The 18,142-nt window shown below is 48.9% G+C and overlaps 1 protein-coding gene across 1 annotated transcript; it reads left to right on the forward strand.

Annotated features, from left to right (window-relative positions):
* The first annotated feature begins 366 nt into the window (after positions 1-366).
* On the forward strand, positions 367-1,320 carry OR6Q1 (olfactory receptor family 6 subfamily Q member 1). The gene has a single exon (XM_069554200.1). It carries the CDS (start codon positions 367-369, stop codon positions 1,318-1,320), a length of 954 nt encoding a protein of 317 aa, XP_069410301.1.
* Positions 1,321-18,142: the final 16,822 nt, after the last annotated feature.

Genomic DNA, 18,142 nt, shown 5'->3' on the forward strand with positions numbered 1-18,142 from the left:
CTCGCCGAAGTCCGAGATTTTATCCTTTTTCTACATCTTCCCTTTTATCTCACCAACTTATGCTTATTTTTCAGGTTCCAATTTAACCAGCTCTGCCTCCAGGAAGCCTTCCCTGATTCTTGAAGACGGGTTGCACTCCCCATTAACATTCCGTCTTATTTCTGTCTAGAACTTTTCACTTTGTCCTGGAATGATTTGTTTTCTGGAAGCCCTCACAGGCTGTACATTTTCTTTCTTTTTCTTTTGAGAGTTAGGGTGAGCTCTTGATTTTATTTTCCTCTCCGGAAGTGAAAGATCCTTCAGTCCAGTATCTCACAGTTTCTCCCTGAATTGTCCTTACCTACGAGGCTATGAGACCCCTCAGTCATGCAGCCGGGCACCCCCAACCAGACCCACAGGACGGAATTTGTCTTGCTGGGCTTCGCTGAGGCGCACGAGACACGCCTCTTCCTCTTTGCCCTCTTCCTCACCATGTACCTGCTCACCTTGCTGGAGAACTTGGCCATCATCGTGGTGGTGGGCTTGGACCACCGCCTCCATAGGCCCATGTATTTCTTCCTGACGCACTTGTCCTGCCTTGAAATCGGGTACACGTCAGTCACGGCGCCCAAGATGCTGGCGGGTCTCCTCGGGGTGGCTGGAGGCCAGAGGATCTCCTACACGGGCTGCCTCTCCCAGCTTTTCGTCTTCACCTTCCTCGGCGCCACCGAGTGCTTCCTGCTGGCGGCCATGGCCTACGACCGCTACGTGGCCATCTGCCTGCCTCTCCGGTACGGGGCCCTGGTGTCCTGGGGCACCTGCGTCCGGCTGGCTGCCGCGTGTTGGCTGGGGGGCTTCCTCACCCCCGTGTTGCCCGTCTACCTCACGTCCCGACTGACGTTCTGTGGCCCCAACGTCATCGACCACTTCTTCTGCGACGCCTCGCCGCTGCTGGCCCTGGCCTGCTCGGACGTCGCCCCGAAGGAGACCGCAGACCTCCTGGTCTCCCTGGCCGTGCTCCTGGCCTCCTCCGCGGTCATCGCCGCGTCCTACAGCCGCATCGTCTGGACGCTGCTTTGGATCCACGCGGCTGCGGAGCGCAGGAAGGCCTTCTCCACCTGCGCGGCCCACCTGGCCGTGGTGAGCCTCTTCTACGGCACTCTCTTCTTCATGTATGTCCGCACCGGAGCGGCCTCTTCCATCAGCTTCAACAAGGTGGTGTCCATCTTCTACTCCATCGTCACGCCCATGCTCAACCCCCTCATCTACAGCCTTCGAAACCAAGAGGTGAAGGGAGCTCTGGGAAGAGCCTTCTCCTGCAGGTCTTGGAAAGGTCAGTGAGGAGGCAGGTGTTGGGTGGGGGGTGGGATCCTTGCCTAGCTTTTTAGAAGGAGAGTGGTGAGGGCTCTGGAATGGAACAGAGGCTTAGGAGGCACGAGTTATGGATTCAATTCAGTTCAGTTCATTCCAGTTGCTCAGTCATGTTCGACTCTTTGCTGCCCCATGGACTGCAGCACGGCAGGCCTCCCTGTCCATCACCAACTCCCGGAGTTTACTCAAACTCATGTCCATTGAACCGGTGATGCCATCCAACAATCTCATCCTCTGTCTCCCCCTTCTCCTCCTGCCTTCAATCTTTCCCAGCATCAGGGGCTTTCCCAGTGAGTCAGTTCTTCGCATCAGGTGGCCAAAGGATTTGAGTTTCAGCTTCAGCATCAGTCTTTCCAATGAATATTCAGGACTGATTTCCTTTAGGATGGACTGGTTGGATCTCCTTGCTGTCCAACGGACTCTCAAGAGTCTTCTCCAACACCACAGTTTAAAAGCATCAATTCTTTGGTGCTCAACTTTCTTTATAGTCCAACTCTCACCTCTCTACATGACTACTGGAAAAACTGAAGCTTTGACTACATGCACCTTTGTTGATAAAGTAATGTCTATGCTTTTTAATATGCTAAGTTGGTCATAACTTTTCTTCCAAGGAGTAAGCCTCTTTTTATTTCATGGCTTCGGTCACCATCTGCAGTGATTTTGGAGCCTCCAAAATAAAGTCCCTCACTGTTTCCATTGTTTCCCCATCTATTTGCTATGAAGTGATGGGAGGAGAAGGGGATGACAGAGGATGAGATGGCTGGGTGGCATCACTGACTCGATGGACGTGAGTCTGAGTGACTCCAGGAGTTGGTGATGGACAGGGAGGCCTGGTGTGCTGCAATTCATGGGATCGCAGAGTCAGACACAACTGAGCGACTGAACTGAACTGAACTGATGGGACCAGATGCCATGATCTTAGTTTTCTGAATGCTGAGTTTTAAGCCCACTTTTTCACACTCCTCTTTCACTTTCATCAAGAGGCTCTTTAGTTCTTTGATTTCTGCCATAAGGGTGGTGTTATCTGCATATCTGAGGTTATTGCTATTTCTCCTGGCAGTCTTGATTCCAGCTTGTGCTTCATCCAGCCCATTGTTTCTCATGATGTACTCTGCTTATAAGTTATGGATTGTGTATTGAAGTAAAATGCTACTTCTGCTATGACAAGAAACTCCTAACTATATTAGCTTAAAGAAGGAGACTTCCTCTTTCCTGCCAGAGTCCGAGGTGCGTGCTCCATGTTGGTGGCTGGCTCTGCTCAAGAGGCATCCGAGGATCCAGGTTCCTTGTATCTTTCTGTTTTTTTGTGGAGGAAGCTCTCTGCCTCCAGTCAGCACCACATGCTTCTCTTTCTCATCATTTCTTCTTTTCCTTTTTAAATAAATTGATCCAATTATTTTTATTTGATTTAATTTTTTCTTTTTAAACCCTTTCGTTGTGAAATATAAAACACAGAGAGGAGGGACGTCTCTTATGGTCCAGTGGTTAAGACTTCGCCTTCCGAGGCAGGGGGTGAGTGTTCGATCTCTGGCCGAGAAGCTAATTTCCCATCTGCCTTGTGGCTGAAAACCTGAGACCTGAAACAGAAGCAGTGATGTACAGATTCAGTACAGATCGTAAAAGGGTCCACAGGAAAAAATCTTTAGAAAAGCACATTTAGCAAAGTGAGCACAACATAACCACATAGCTTAAGGGACTGCACAGTGAGCAACAGGTTAATACACTGAATACACAGAAGTTAACCATCACGGGTACCCCCAATGCTGGGAAAGATCGAAGGTGGGAGGAGAAGGGGACGACAGAGATGTGATGGTTGGATGGCATCACCGACTCAACGGACATGAGTTTGAGTGAACTCCAGGAGTCGGTGATGGACAGGGAGGCCTGGCGTGCTGCAGTCCATGGGGTTGCAAAGAATTGGACAGGACTGGGCGGCTGACCTGAACTGGTGCCCTCAAAACCTGCCTTCAGCAGACCTCTTCCCAATCACAGTCTCCTCTTCCCCCAAATGGTAACCACTATTTGGACTTCCATAGTTGTCTTACCTTTTCTCTTCTGAGAGTTTAAAGCCTAAGAAAGCAAGCCTCAACACTATATGGTTCACCTTGAACAACGCTTAGGGGCACTGACTCTCCAAATGGTCAAAAGTCAAAGTATAACTTATAGCTGGCCCTCCGTATGCAAGGTTCCTTGGTAACCATGCTTCTGTTATTTTTATTTAAACATTTTTGGGTATAGTCGATTCACAAAGTCGTGTTACTTTCAGGTGTAAAGTAAAGTGAATCAGTTATACATACGCACATACCCACCCTTTTCCAGATTCTTCTCCCACATAGGCCGTTACAGAGCCCTGAGTAGAGCTCCCTGGGCTGCGCAGCAGGTCCTTGCTAATTATCTGTTTTATCTGTAGCAGTGTGTATGTGTCAGTCTTGAAAGGGAAAGTGAAGTTGCTCACTCATGTCCGACTCTTTGCGACCCCATGGACTGTAGCCCACTAGGCTCCTCTGTCCATGGAATTCGCCAGGCGAGAATACTGGAGTAGATGGCCATTTCCCTCTCCAGGGGACCTTCCCGGCCCAGAGATCAAACTCAGGTCTCCCACGTTGCACGTCAGTCTTGACCTCCTAGTTCATCCTCCCCATCCTCTGGCAATCGTAAGTGTATTATCTACATATGTTAACTCTATTTTTGCTTCTTTGCATCTTTAGGGTCAACGTCCCCTTGAATGTTGGCAAACTAAGGCCAAATCTATTCCAGCTCTTATTTACAGCAACCTGTGAGCTAAGAATAGTTTTTAAACTTTAAATGGTTGATCACAAATCAAAAGTATAATACTATTTCATGACCTGTAAACATTTTATAAGATTAAAATTTCAGTGTCTGTAAATCAAGTTTCACCAGAACTCAGTCATACTTATGAAGATTGTCTAGGCTGCTCTTGTGCTCCAGTGACAGGAGTGAGTCATGACAGGGACCATTTGCCAGTCCCCAGGGGCTTTCTTACTCCTTCCCTGACCAACATTTGGTCCCGCTGGACAAGAAGGGTGGTGTTCCTGTTCAGCCACTAAGTCGTCTCTGACTCTTTGTGACCCCAAGGACTGCAGCGTGCCAGGCTTCCCTGTACTTCACTGTCTCCCAAAGCTTGCTCAAACTCATGTCGGTGACTCCATCCAACCATCTCATCCTCTGTCGTCCCCTTCTCCTCCTGCCCTCAATCTTTCCCGGCATCAGGGACTTTCCTAATGAGTCAGCTCTTTGCATCAGGTGGCCAAAGTACTGGCGCTTCAGCTTCAGAGTCAGTCCTTCCAATGAATATTCAAGACCGATTTCCTTTAGGATTGACTGATTTGATCTCCTTGCAGTCCAAGGGACTCTCAAGAGTCTTCTCCAGCACCACCGTTCGAAAGTGTCAACTCTTTGGTGCTCAGCCTTCTTTATGGTCCAACTCTCACATCCATACATGACCACTGGAAAAACCATAGGTTTGGCTGTACAGACCTTTGTAGGCAAAGTGATGTCTCTGCTTTTTAATATGCTATCTAGGTTTGCCACAGCTTTTCTTCCAAGGATCAAGAAGGGTGAGAATACAGCACAGAGGGGAGAGAGCCGGCCTCTTAGTTTTTCCACTAGATGTGGCAATCATCATTTTTACTCACGTTTCTTGGGGAGAAGGTAGCCACAGGTCACATCTAATTGCAAGGTGGCACGATGGTAAATAATCCACCTGCACTGCAGGAGATGCAAGAGACGTGGGTTCAATCTCTGGATCAGGAAGATTCCCTGGAGTAGGGACTGGAAACCCCTTCCAGTATTCTTGCCTGGAAAATCCCTGGGGCAGAGGAGCCTGGCGGGCTACGGTCTATGGGCCGTAAGGAGCCAGGCATGACTGAGCACGCATAGGAAAAGGACCGTGTGAGCCACGCTGAATTCATTTTGTCAGCGCCTGCCGTCCAGCCCCACCCGCGCGTCCATGTGACCGAGCTTTAGCCTCCTCACAAGGGATGCACCCAAGTAAGGTAAGTTCCCTATTGACTTTTAGTCTTGCGTTCATCTGATATGAAAATTGAAAGCATGCCTTTTGCTGACGCAGATGGTTAATGACTGTGGAAATGCACGGAAAAACTCCTGATCCTGGTGAGGCAGATATGTTTCTCACTAGCAGTCGATTCTGCTTTTAGCTTTGGCCCCTTTAAATTCCTCTGTACCCCCTTTTGGTGAAGTGCCGTGCAGCTGCAAATGCCTCTGGATCATCGTCCACCCGATCCTGCCTGTCTGTAAGTCACCAACAGTAAATTCCGTAATTGCACTCTGTGTAGCTGTCTGCTTTGATTTTTGGTCTCAAAGTTCCTTCTCAGCTCAGAGGTTATTAGGCAATATCTCTGCCTCCCAACAAGAGCTCATAGGTGGGCAGACAAATGCCTGCTGCAGTTTGCTTACTGAGGGAAAAGGGGTGAACACATTTTGGTAGACAACTAGCAGTTTCCAGAATCAAGTGACCTATGTACTTATTTACATTTTCTTATTTGAAATATAGACCAAGGGAACTCCCTGGTGGTCCAGTGGTTAGGATGGAGGACTTCCACTGCTGGGGTCCAGGTTGGATCCCTGGTTGGGGAACTAAGAACCCACATGCTGTGAAGTGAAGCCAAAAAAAAAAGGAAAAAAAAAAAAGAAAGAAAGAAATGTGGACCAAGCCTCCTGCTCCACCAGCCGAGTGGATCCTCCTCTACGGCTGCATACTCTTTGTATCCCTGCAGTTGTGCTGGAATTCCCACTTCGTTTCTTCAGGCTTTTCAGACTTTGGTTAGTCTCTTACTTCTCAGTTTTCACATTCCAAGCCCCTGGCAGCTGATTTCTAAGCCGCGTTTGTCAAAATGCTGACTTGGACTGTGGGGGGCTACGACTCTCTCTCTCTCTCTCTCTCGACAGAGTCTTCTTATTTAATCTATACGCTTGTTCCCTTTGTGACTTCATCTTCATGGGCCCAAATAAAATTATTGGCTGACCGTAGGCAAGATAAAAGCATTTTAAAAAGTCAATTTTATGTATTTATTTTTGGTTGTCTCATTGTAGTGGCTTCTCTTGTTGCTGAGCACGGGCTCTTGAGCGCTTGAGCTTCAGCAGTTGTGGCAGAGGGCTCAGTAGTTGCAGGTCCTGGCTCTCGAGCACCAGATCTTTAGCTGTGGCTCGCAGGCTTAGTTGCTCCACGGCACGTGGGATCTTCCCAGATCAGGGACGAACTCACGCTTCCTGCATTGGCAGGCAGATTCTTTACCACTGAGCCACCAGGGAAGCTCCAAGATAAAAGCATTTTAAACCCCTCTGGCAGAAACTGAAGATGAGTCTCTTTGCCCAGAAGCATAAACGCCTTGACACCCTGAGAGATTCTATGTAAGGCCGTCCAGCAACACCCCTCCCCCAGGACAGTCCAAGGGCACTGTCATTTACCCAGCAGACGCCCAGTGACTGGGGGGTGCCTCAGGGTCTGCGTGCTCTCATGGAAGTGGAGTTTTCATTTTCTTTTATATCAGGCCTTTTATTATTATTTTATTTTTTTTTTAATTTTAAAATCTTTAATTCTTACATGCGTTCCCAAACATGACCCCCCCTCCCACCTCCCTCCCCACAACATCTCTCTGAGTCATCCCCATGCACCAGCCCCAAGCATGCTGCACCCTACGTCAGACATCAGGTCTTTTAAAAAAAATAATTGTATTTACTTGTTTGTTTTATTGTTTTGCTGTGCTGGGTCTTTGCTGCATCTGGCTGCTCTCCAGTTGAGGTGCACGGGCTTTTCACGGCAGTCGCTTTTTTGTTTGTTCGTTTTGGAGCACAGGCTCTCGGGGGCGTGGACTTTTAATAGGTGGGCTCTAAAAGCAGAAGCTCAGTAGTGTGGTGCACGGACTTAGCTGCTCCATGACACGTGGGGTATCTTCCCAGCTCAGGGACTGAACCCGTGTCTTCTGCATTGACAGGCAAATTCTTTACCACTGAGCCACCAGGGAGTCCCCGGGTTTGTTTTTAATTTCCTCTTTTGTTTCTTCAGGGACCCATAGGTTTTCTGGTAGCACGTGATTCAGCCTCCGGTGACTGGTGGGTGGCACGGCGTCCTGGCAGTAATAAGCTAGAGAAGCGAAGTGAAGTGAAGTCGCTCAGTCGTGTCCGACTCTGCAGCCCCGTGGACTGTAGCCCACCAGGCTTCTCCGTCCATGGGATTCTCCAGGCAAGAGTACTGGAGTGGGTTACCATTTCCTTCTCCAGGGGATCTTCCCCACCCGGGGATCGAACCCATGTCTCCCACATTGGAAGCAGACGCTTTAACCTCTGAGCCACCAGGGAAGCCCAATAAGCTAGAGGAGGATTCCCAAACGGCGCGAGCCAGCCTCACGGTTGTCAGCACCAGGTTGGGTGAGTGCCCCCCACGTGGTTGCTGCAAATGTCTATGTGGCCACGGTGAGACCCCGTTGCCTCCTGCCTTCTCAGAGACTCTCCAAGACTCTCCGAGATTCTCTGAGACTCTCCGAGACTCTCCGAGACAGCCGATGGGTCTCGCCAGACTCCTTTCAGATGACTGCTTCCGCCTTACGTTTGGAGCTGTGCGGTTTTCTGTGCATCCTTTAAGGGTGGTGTCTCTGTTTCCCGTTGCCTTCTGGCTCTCCTGAAAGTGAGTCCTGCTGGACTTCAAAGCCAAGTGTTCTGGAGGCTTATCTTCTTTGCGCAGGACTCCTGAGGCTGGGGAGCCTGATGTAGGGCTTGGACCCCTCTCTCCCTGGGGAGAATTTCTGCAGTTGTGATTAGCTCCTGTTTGTGGGCCGCCTACCTGAGGGTATGGGTCTTGGTTATACCTTGTCTCTGCCCTTCCTAATTGTTTTGTTGCAGTTCTTTTTCTGGAACTTTAATTGCAAAAGCTCTTTTCTGCTAGTCTTCAAGACTTTCTCATCAACAGTTGCTCTTTCTCATCAATAGCTGTAATTTTGGTGTGCCCGTGGAACCAGGTGAGCTCAGAACCTTCCTACCTTGCCTTTTGGCCACTGCCTATTCCCTTCTTGCTTCCTGTGTGGCTCAGCTGGTAAAGAATCTGCCCGCATTCCGGGAGACCTGGGTTTGATCCCTGGGTCAGGAAGATCCCCTGGAGAAGGGAAAGGCTACCCACTCTGCCAGGGTCCAGCCCCAGTGGATCCAGGGTAATTCAAAGGGGAGACGGCGTCGGTGAGGAGAGATTTATTTATTTAGAGATATAAAGAGAGATTAGGAAAGAATAGTGTAGTGGAGAAAATAGAGGAGAAGGGACTTGCACCGTCTATGTAGGTCGCAGGCGCCCGCTTGAATACTGGAGGGTGCCCCGCCTTGGGCTCCCTCTCGCGTGGGTCTTAGAAGCCCAGGCAAATAAGTAGACACGGCGAGCCTCTATGCTCCAGATGGGAATTCAGCCTGAAAAGGGACAATAAGAAAAGAACGACCTGGGGGAGCCAAGTATCGGAGCAAGACCCACAACTTTATTTTCAAAGGCAGCTTCTATACCCCAAGTTGTGCATAAAGAAATGATGGAATATGCAGAGTTATGCAGGGGCAGCAGTCCTGACCCTTATTGAGACCAGGCTTTCCTCTTGCATACCTTCCCGCATACAAAAGTTCTCAGGTGATTTACATTATCTTCTGGCCAAGAGGCCTGTTAACATTTTTATGGCTCTCTTCCTAGATAAATGTCTATCAACCAGAAAACTCATTTTCCCTTGAAGTGTTTTTTCTTTAATCTGCATCACCCTCAAAGTACTAAATAAAGTTACATTCCTGTAGAACAAAGGTGCAGTGGGTTATAACAAAGAGAGTACTTAACTCAAAGATCTAATGTTGCTAATGCCAGGGCTACTACCTGTTTTTTCTACATACCAACTATATCAACAAATACAAGATATGAAAACTTGGCAGCAAGTAATGGCTCAACAATGAAACCCTTAATCAGTTCTATTCTAATGATTTTGACTCCTCGGAAGCCCCTACATTCCTAGGATGTTTTAAGCTTCCTGTGCCTCTCGCGGGTCGGGAGGCTGTAAACAATCACATGCGCAGCTGTAAGAGTCTGGATAAACCTGTCAGGCAGGCTAGAAAGCCATCAGAGGGGTTTCTGGATTGAAACACTCTTGTTACGTCCAGGAGACTTATAAACTGGAGCTCCAAGTTAACTCCCATTAGAGGAAGGTGGTGGGGGACAGCCCCCCATAATGTTCGAAGAGTAGGTGGAAGGCATGACACAGTAAAGCAGGCAGACTCTGGTTTTGGGGGCAGATGCTCGAGAAAGTCCAGGGGGACCCCTGAGGCCTGATCCCGCCTTTGCGTGTGTCAGGCCCCTTTGCTCATGACCTTTGCCACGGGCGGGATTCCCCACGCTGGCTCCCAGCATCACTGCAGTATTCTGGCCTGGAGAATTCCATGGAGTGGATAGTCCATGGGGTCGCAAAGAGTCAGACACGACTGAGAGGCTTTCACTTTTCACTATTCACTTCTCATAAACAGTTTCACAATAGATGCGTTTAGTCCCCTCTGATCAGGTTAGGTTGGAAATGTTAGCTTACAAGCTCTTTGTAAAGACTATTCTTTAACCATTCTGAAGTTTCCTCCCCATGACCTAGCCTGGTAGCAAGGGTCTCATGAAAGTTTCAGCTATTCGGTAGTCAATCAAGAGATTCAGGTTTGCCGTTATGTATAATTTTACTGAATTATTTAACAAATACTTTTGTAACATGCAAAGTAATGTTTTAAATGTCTTATAAATAATAGTTCATTTACTCCTCATTGATAACTGCACAAAATAGGTGCTATTCTTATCTTCCTTTATACACAAGGACATTGAGGTACAGAGAAGTTAAGTCACTTGTCCAAAGTCACACAGCTGGGGCAATGGAAGTGCCATGGCTTGAAACTTACTCATCTGACTCTCAGCCTCTGCGCAATGATGTCCTGGATTCACTGGTCCTCTCTTGGCATCAGTTCCTCTTCCTGATCTGTGAAAGGTCAGGGTGGACTTGGTGACTTTATCTATTTACTTTTTGAGTGCTTCATAAGTGCTAAGAACCCTCACATTTTCCCCCCCATTTTATTATCACAACAGCTCGAGAGAAAGGCTTAGTCTCATCTTACACTGCAGGGAACTGAGGCTTAGAGAGGTTAAGTAACACACTCAAGTCCCTAAAGCTACACCACGGAGCAGCCAGGAGGACTTGAATCAAGTCTTTCTGACTTCCTCCCATTCTACCTTGCCACCTCCTCTCAAGCATCTCTTCCAATGCTGCCTTTGCAGAAGTTGCTTCATTCATTCATCAAACAACTGTCCTGTCTCCTGTGTGCATCAGGCACTGGCTGACTGCTGAGGGGTCACAGACCGGATGAGACCAGCTGTTTCCATCAGGGGCAGTATTGTTTGCAAACATGTCTTATCTCCCTCTAACGGAATGAAAGACAAGAAGAGGGGCAGGTGAGTGACAGGGAGGGTCCGGGTCAGTGCAGGGCTCAGAGGAAGCAGCGTTTTCCTACTGAGGAGCCTTGAGCAGGTGGGATGCCTGTCTGATCACTACTGATTTTCTCACTTGAGATGCTGCCTGCCAAGCATTTGTTCTTTTGTGTTTTTTTTCTTTCTGGCCAGAGAAGGATGATGTAGCATTTGGGAAGGAGAGCTGCTTCTGATGCCAGGATGGCAGAGACCTCCAGAGGGACTGTGTCCCTGCCTCGGGCACTCCTGTGTGTGGGGATGGAGGTCACCCAGACACAGGAGCGGACCAATGTGCTGAGCGTGATATGCTTGGCTTCACTGAAGGGGTCAAGTAGCTGGTGGGGCTGGGAAGACCACCAGCAAGCTAACCAGACTGAGCAAACCCAAGTAACCCAGCATGGCCTAGAACAGTTCCAAGGAGCCCTCATCACACTTTAGGTCACTGTGGGCCCAGGCTCTGTAGAGGTCACAGGTCGTGGGGGCCATCTGGTCACCCAGAGTGAACATGAGGTTGCCCGGACCAGGGAACAGACCATGGGGATGGTTTTGGGGAGAACTGGCCCCAGAACTTCCTCATCTGGGCATGTGGCCGGGTGCCATGGAAGGCTGCCACGATGACGACGGTCTTGGCCAGCACAGTGGACATGTAGGTTGTGGAGGTGACCCCCCCAAAAGCCGCCTGGCGTACAGCACAGGTGAGGGGCCCTGGAGGGCCAGTGAACATGAAGGGGAAGGGGAAACAGAGGGCCAAGGTGGACAGCAGAGGGTAGCTGAGCTGGGGATTACTGGCTCGGACGATGGGGTGTGGCGGAGCCTGATGAAGATGCCCCATGGCCAGAGCGAGGAGGGAATGCAGGGCTGGGCAGGCAGCCGACGCATGCCGAGAGCTCGAGGTAGGACAGGAAGTCCCGGGTTTGGGGCTGCACTGACTGCTCTCCCTGTTGGGCCACTGGTCCTCAGGGCACGTCTCGCAGGAAGCACTGTCTAAAGGAAGAGAGAAACAGGGTCAGAGAACGGAGTGCCGAAGCTTCTGGAAGCTTCCCACGGTCAAGTGGTTATACGAATTGTGACGCTTTCCCCGCAGAATCACTGCTTCAGTCTTCTTACGATGGGCCTCCCAGATGGCCTGACGTCCCCAGGTTCAGGGCCAGAAACTCAGGCGGCGGAAATCCCGACAGCGCGGCTCTTCACGCCTCACGCTACAGTGAAACAGCAGAGACACGGCAACCTACGGACGCGCTGTCCCTCTGAACTGACCAACCGCGGTGGCAGTGCTGCAGTTCATCGCCACAGCTAATTTAGTTTCTCACTTATTCATCAGCCTATTTTACGTAAGGAACATTTATGGGAATGCTTACTCCATACATCGACTCTCCTTTTTTACGGAGTTATCCTTTTTTTTTTTTTTTGATGTGGACCATTTGAGAAATCTTTATTGAATTTGTTGCAGTATCGCTTCTGTTTTACGGTTTGGTGTTTGGCTGCAAGGCACATGGGATCTTTACTCCCTGACCAGGGGTGGAACCTGCACCCCCTGCACTGGAAGGCAAAGCCTTAACCACTGGGCCACCAGGGCGGTCCCCACGCTTTTCTAAATCACTGCTTCGATGGAGCTCTTCAGAGCTTTGCTTTCCGTAGTGAACTGATCGGCTTTGTGGCTAGAGCACCGGAGCGGCAATATATTCCCATTCACCTCTTTCCTCGATTTGGATTCTGAACCTGATCTTCCCAACCCAGTCTCTTTCCTTTTCAGTGCATCCACCACCCCAAACACATATCGAAACACGGATTGCTTCTCTAGTTGAGTGAGTCAGTGGCTCCCTGTGTCCTACAGAACAAAGTTCACGCTTCTGAGTCTGGCAAGTAAGGCCTTCTGTGATGCGATCACCTGCTTCCTACATCGCGAATCTCAGTCTAGACTCAAGCCACCCTAGGCTCCTTACTGCGTTCATGCCTAAGGTTCCGCTAACTTATTCCTTGCCTGGGACTGTTCTTATCAAGTTTCACTGCCTTTGAAACACTACCTGTTGTTCAAGGCCCGTATCACATGTCACCCGCTCTGGTGAAAAGTCTCCCTACCTATCCTCCATTAGAATTGGTTGTTTCTCTCTGCTTTCATGACTGAGTGCTTGAGCTCTGATTGAAGTGATGGATATTAAATTTGAGCCAAGTTTCTCTATTACACAGTGATCCTTCTCCTTTAGAAGATCATGAGCTCTGCGGGCCTAAGACTGAGCCTCACCACCTTGGCACCCATACAGTAGATGCCAGTTGCTATCTGTTGAATGAATGACATCTTAGGAAAATATAGATTAAATCACTAGCAGGGCTCAGCTCGGTGCTCTGTGATAACCTAGAGGGGTGGGATTAGGGGTGAGAGGGAGAGTCAAGGAGGGGATTATATATACACGTAGCTGATTTGCTTTGTTGTACCTCAGAAACGAACACAACGTCGTAAACAATTATACTCCCATAAAAAAATTAATGAAAAAAATCAATGAGGGGCTTTCTCCCAATATTTATGGAATGCCTACCACATGCCAGACATTAAAATAGGTACAAATAGGCATATTGACACCATCTTCCCATCTCCTCTTCCCTGGATGCTTTTTCCATTAAAAAGTCTTTCCTGGATGTGGGCTTCCCTGGTAACTCAGAAAGTAAGGACTCTGCCTGCAATGCAGGAGGCCTAGGTTCAGTCCCCGAGTTGGGAAGATCTCCTGGAGCTGAGAACGGCAGCCCACTGCAGTGTTCTTGCCTGGAGAACTCCATGGACAGGCCATGGACTTGCGGAGAGTCAGACGTGACTGAGCAATAACACCTTCATATTCTCCCTGATGTAAACATCAGCTCTCATCTGAAACCTCCCCTGGATGCTGGCTGGCTGGTCGCCTGCCGGCTGAGGGCCAGCTTCCCTCTTTCCCTGGTGCCGTGGACATCTCTCCTCTGGGGCAGGGAAGGCAGGGAGAGCAGCCTTCTCAGGTAGGGCTGACTTCCTGGCTCCCGCAGGACATGTTTCACTGCAGATGGGGGTGGGCACCTGCGCAAGGGGGGAGACGGTGCCCGGGGAGGGCAGGGGAGACTGACCAGGGCCTGTGCCAGCAGCCCCAGGGGAGTGCTCGCTCCCACTGACTGGGCCCTCCTTCTCTTCTCTCTCTCTCTCCTCCCTCACCTTAAAAAAGTTAAAAACCCTCTTTACCGCCTTCTCCCTTTCTTTATTCCTTTCCTCTTCCCCTTCCCTCCCTTTCTTGCTCAATTATCAATGTATTCCATGTATCGGGTACTGTATAGGGTATTAGGGAGAGACCAACAGGTAAAAATAAGTTCCTAAGATGTCACAGTCTATGCGGAACCAGCTGAAGCTGAAGCTTCGCTATTTCGGCCACCGGATGCGAAGAACTGACTCATTAGAAAAGACCCCGATGCTGGGAAAGACTGAAGGTGGGTGGAGAAGGGGACGACAGAGGATGAGATGGCAGGATGGCATCACTGACTTGATGGACACGAGTTTGAGTAAGCTCCGGGAGTTGGTGATGGACAGGGAGGCCTGGCGTGCTGCAGTCCAAGGGGTCGCAAAGAGTCGGACACGACTGAGCGGCTGAACTGAACTCAGCTGAACTGAAGGGGAACCAGGAAATCTCAAGGAGAAGAAAGATATGAGCATCACTGCTCCATAGACAAAGGGCTGGCCCCGGACGTTGGGCTGGAATTCTCGTTCTGCCGTTTATAAGCTGGGTGACCTTGGGTTTAAGCTCTCTAAGCCTTTGCTTCTCCTCCATTAACTGGAGGTAGCAGTTATATCTGTCATGAAGCTTGTATGAGGAAATAATGAGTGGATGCAAGGAAGCCCTACTACAATGCCCTGACCGCTGTGATTGCCCAACCAATGCTAGCAACTAGGATAATATTCTGAATGTTCTGGGAAGTTTGTCCTCCACGTGGGGCTCATTAAATCCCTGAGCTTATATTTCAAGGCTCTTATTTCCCCCCAGCCCAAGCAGAGCGGAGACCCCAATCAACCGTGCGTCAGAAACAGCTACAGGCAGGAGCCAAGGCCCTAGGTACGGCTTCTCAGCCCCGAGCATCGCCCGTGGTAGGCGCTGCGTATTTGTTCGCTGTGAGGGGGCTGTGCTGTGCATCGCAGGGGGTTTAGCAGCATCCCCGGCCGCTATGCCCTGAATGCCAGCAGCTCTCCCTGCAAGTGACAACCCCAGACGGCTCCAGATACTGCCAGTGTCCCCTGGGAAGCAGAGTCTCTCTAAATGGAGAGCTGCTGAGATTCAGGTCATGCTTGCAGAATGAATTTTCTTGGGAAGATCTGGCAAGAGGGCTGTTTGGTCTGGGGAGGAAGAAACGAGGGGGAGGACACCTGAGTGATGACCTCAAAGGGGCCTACCCTTTGTGTGTGTGAAGTAACGGTATTCAATTCTTCCCTGGGACTCTGCTCCCTTAAAACTTTTTTTTGCTCATTTTTATTCTTTTTTTTTTTTTGAAGTATAGTTGATTTACAATGTTGTGCCAGTTCCTCTCCCTTGTATGTATATATGTACCCGAGGAAATGGCAGCCCACGCCAGGTCCTTGCCTGGAACATCCCACGGACAGAGGAGCCTGAAGGGCTGCAGTTCATGGGGTCACAAAGGGTCGGACACGACTGAGTGAGCAGGCGCATTCTTTTTCTTATTCTCATTATGGCTAACCCTAGGAGGCTGGATACGGCTCCCTGCGCTCTGCAGCAGGCTCTTGCTGTCCACCCATTCCGGATGCCATAGCCTGCATCCACCAACGCCAGTACACTCCCCCCGTGCTCATCAGCCCCCCTGCTTCTTCCCCCAGGCTGGGGGAATTCAGCCACTGACCTGTCACGGGAGTGGAAACAGACCCACAAGACTAAGGCGAGGCCCGAGGGACCAGGCTGAAATCACTAAGGCGGGGAACAAAACATTTATACTCGTTACAGTAGTTTTCTTACTCTTTCTTATTACAGAACCATGTGGAAAATGTTATAGATACTCAGATAAGGGGATGCTAAACCCTTCCGGGATGAATTGGACGAAACTGCAAGAAGTGTGGCATGATATCTGAGCTGCAACTGCACGTAAATTAGAAGCCCCCTACCTGGTCACCTTAGATACTAGAGGTCAGGGAAAGGACAGATGGGGCTCCCTGTGTTATTTCCCATTCTGTAAGAAAGTTTGAAATCAGTTCTCTATTTCCCAGCATAAGCTACAAGGCTAATAATCCAGCCATCCCATTCCTAGGTATATATACAGAGAAAACCATAATTCGAAAAGATCCATGTACCCAGATATTCACTGCAGTACTATTTACGAAAGCCAGGGCATGGGAGCGCTCTAAACGTGCACCAGCGAGGAACGGATAAACGGGATGTGCCCCACATATATGTATGCGTGTGCACACACAGCACGGAATATCACTCAGCCACAGACAAGAACAATATAACGCCGTTTTCAGGAACACGCATGGGCCTAGAGATTGTCATACTGAGTGAAGTAATTCAGACAGAGAAAGGGAAATAGCATATGGTACTGCTTATATGTAGAATCTAAGAAAGGACACAAATGACCTTATCTATAAAACAAATAGAGTTACAGATACAGAGAGCAAGACTACAGTTACCAGGGGTGAGGTGACAAGGGGCAGACTGGAAGACCGCTGTCGGCATATGTGCACGCTGCCTGCCTCCGCTGCTGAGTCGCTCAGTCGTGCCCGACTCTGTGCGACCCACAGACGGCAGCCCGCCAGGCTCCCCCGTCCCTGGGAGTTTTCAGGCATGAACACTGGAGTGGGTGCCATTTCCTTCTCCAGTGCATGAAAGGGAAAAGTGAAAGTCAAGTCGCTCAGTCGTGTCTGACTCTGTGCGACCCCATGGACAGCAGCCCACCAGGCTCCTCCGTCCCTGGGACTTTCCAGGCAAGAGTACTGGGGTGGGTGCCATTGCCTCCTCCCATATACACAGCACTATGGATGAAATAGACGACTGATAAGGACCTGCTGTATAGCGCAGGAAATCCTGCTCAAAGCCCTGTAATGGCGTATATGGGAAAAGGATCGGAGAAAGAGTGGATACATGCATGCGCGTAACAGATTCACTTTGCAGTACGCCTGAAACCAGCACAGCACTGTAAACCAACTATACTCCAATAAAAATGAAAAAATACGAATAAAAAATAAAACAGGTGCAACTCCAGATACATGCACTAGCTGTCTCAGGATAAACGTGAATTGGCAGTTATGTATACTTTTTTTTGCTGAGTATTTTGAAGTATCTTAGTATCTTAGCTAAGTGTTTTTAAGTATTATTATTTTTTTCATTCTCATAATAACCTGGTAACATAGTGATTGTTCTTATTTTATACATTAAATCAGGAAACAAAAGAATTTGCCTGTGATTATATAGCTGATAAGTGGCAGCTTGAGATTCAAGCCTGTTTTTCTGATTGTAAGTTCAACTTTCATTCTTTTCTCTGATAAGAAGCCGTGTAATTCAGTAATAATGTATAAGACTCAAAAATATACTCTTTGATCCCAAATTCCACTTCTAATATTTATTATAATTTCAAGTAATCAGAGGTAATCTTAAGTATGTATGCACAAGTTATAACACAATGGAGGTATTTAAATGGAAAAAATTGGAAAACAGTGTAATGTCCAATAGCAAAAAAATATTTAAATGTTTTCTCAATCTGTATTGTTTAATATTATGCAATCATACTTCTGAAGATATACAGTGGCATTTAATGAGCTTATACATAATTTATTTATATATAAATTACACACATATATAATTTATTAATTGCCTTTGCCTTTAGCTAGCTCTTTTGTTCTGGGAGCCAGAGAATGATTTTGGAAGGTTTTATTTGTGAACAGCCTCAGAGTTGCGTAGGTCAACGGTCTGCCCTCCAAGTACCCTGTCAGTTCAACATAACAATCCCTGCTGGGTGCTGGGGGGTGAGAGGAGCTGTGGGCCTGGCCCTTAGCGAGCTCTCTGCCTTCACCACTGAGGGTCCTTCTGCCCGGATGACAGCACGGTCATTTACCAGCAGCTCTTGTCCAGGAGGAGATCTGAGCTGAAAATGTCCAACCAGCGTGGTCTGTTCACCCTGGGCTGGGAGGGGGTAGATGTTCTTAATGCCAAACGTGGCTGGCATCTCCCCGTCTTGGCTGAAGAAAACCTCTTCCTGGGCTTTGGTGGTGAAGCGAAACTTCCGGGTATAATGCAGCCTCTGAGACGGAGACAGAGGTGGAAGGAAAGAACAGCTTAGGAGCAGCATAGGCCCGGTGGG

This window comes from Ovis canadensis, chromosome 15 (assembly GCF_042477335.2).
Source record: "Ovis canadensis isolate MfBH-ARS-UI-01 breed Bighorn chromosome 15, ARS-UI_OviCan_v2, whole genome shotgun sequence".
In the NCBI taxonomy this organism is placed as follows: domain Eukaryota; kingdom Metazoa; phylum Chordata; class Mammalia; order Artiodactyla; family Bovidae; genus Ovis; species Ovis canadensis.